The sequence below is a fragment of the Impatiens glandulifera genome, chromosome 1 (genome assembly GCF_907164915.1).
Source record: "Impatiens glandulifera chromosome 1, dImpGla2.1, whole genome shotgun sequence".
In the NCBI taxonomy this organism is placed as follows: Eukaryota; Viridiplantae; Streptophyta; class Magnoliopsida; order Ericales; family Balsaminaceae; genus Impatiens; species Impatiens glandulifera.
In genome coordinates, this window is record NC_061862.1 from 37,598,409 (window position 1) to 37,599,506 (window position 1,098).

General features: G+C 38.4%; 1 protein-coding gene across 1 annotated transcript; it reads left to right on the plus strand.

Annotated features, from left to right (window-relative positions):
* The first annotated feature begins 333 nt into the window (after positions 1 to 333).
* Positions 334 to 870, plus strand: LOC124924897. Its single transcript, XM_047464884.1, has one exon. It carries the CDS (start codon positions 334 to 336, stop codon positions 868 to 870), a length of 537 nt encoding a protein of 178 aa, XP_047320840.1.
* Positions 871 to 1,098: the final 228 nt, after the last annotated feature.

Below are 1,098 nucleotides of genomic sequence, written 5' to 3' on the forward strand. Positions count from 1 at the left end.
TGTGCATTCACTTATTTTAAATTGTTCAATTATAAGTATTTTGCAAATTTCAAAACATAAACTGATTTGTATGTCATTTATATTATGTAGAATATGTCGAACGATAATTTGAAATTCTCTTTGCGCTCAATTGTTGAGAAAAACAAGCTCAATGAAACGAACTTCCTTTATTGGGAAAGGAATCTGAGAATTATTCTTAGGTCTGAGGGACGTGAGGACGTCCTAACTACCCCTATCCCTACTGTGACCGGAACCTCATTAGATGAGGAGAAGGCAACATCAACTCGGGTGAAAACTGAAGCATTACCTGTTACTTGCCACATGCTAGCTGCAATGGAGACTGAATTACAAAAGCGGTTTTTGCATTCTGATGCTTATACTATCATAACTGAACTGAAAACGCTGTTTCAGGATCAGGCAAGGATAGAGCGATATGAGACTCACAAGGCTATACTTGATAGCAAGCTTGTGAAGGGAAAACCAGTGAGTCCTCATGTGATTAGCCTAACTGGGCTTTTCAAGAGGATGGAAAATCTGGGGACCCCATATGACCAAGAGTTGGCCACTGATATTGTTCTTAGATCCTTACATGATGGTTTTGCAACATTTAGAATGCAATACCATATGAATGGTCTAAAGTATGATCTGAATGAGCTCCATAACATGCTTAAAAATACTGAAGGCAATATTACTGATGACAAGAAGAAGGAAGTTCTAAATGTCAACAATGGGAAGGGGTTTAAGAAGGTGACTAAGAAAAAGAACAATGACCAAGAGAAAGGCAAGCAAGTTGCCAAACCCAAGGGTGGTGAGAAGCCAAAGATGGTTGATGATCATGATTGTTTTTACTACAAGGCCAAGGGACACTAGAAAAGAAATTGTCCTAAGTACCTAGAAGACACGAAGAACGGGACTGTGAGTTCCACTTCAGGTATTTATGTTATTGAGATTATGACAACCGATGTTCTCACATTAAATAATGGTCCTACTTGGGTATTAGATACTACATATGGTGCTCACATTATTTCATATGTGTAGGGACTTAGAAATAAAAGACAAGTGAAGAAAGGAGAGATAGACCTGCGCGTTGGAAATGGA

Excerpts from the sequence above, each read along its gene's own strand:
- LOC124924897 (XM_047464884.1), top strand. The coding sequence starts at position 334 with ATGGAGACTGAATTACAAAAGCGGTTTTTGCATTCTGATGCTTATACT.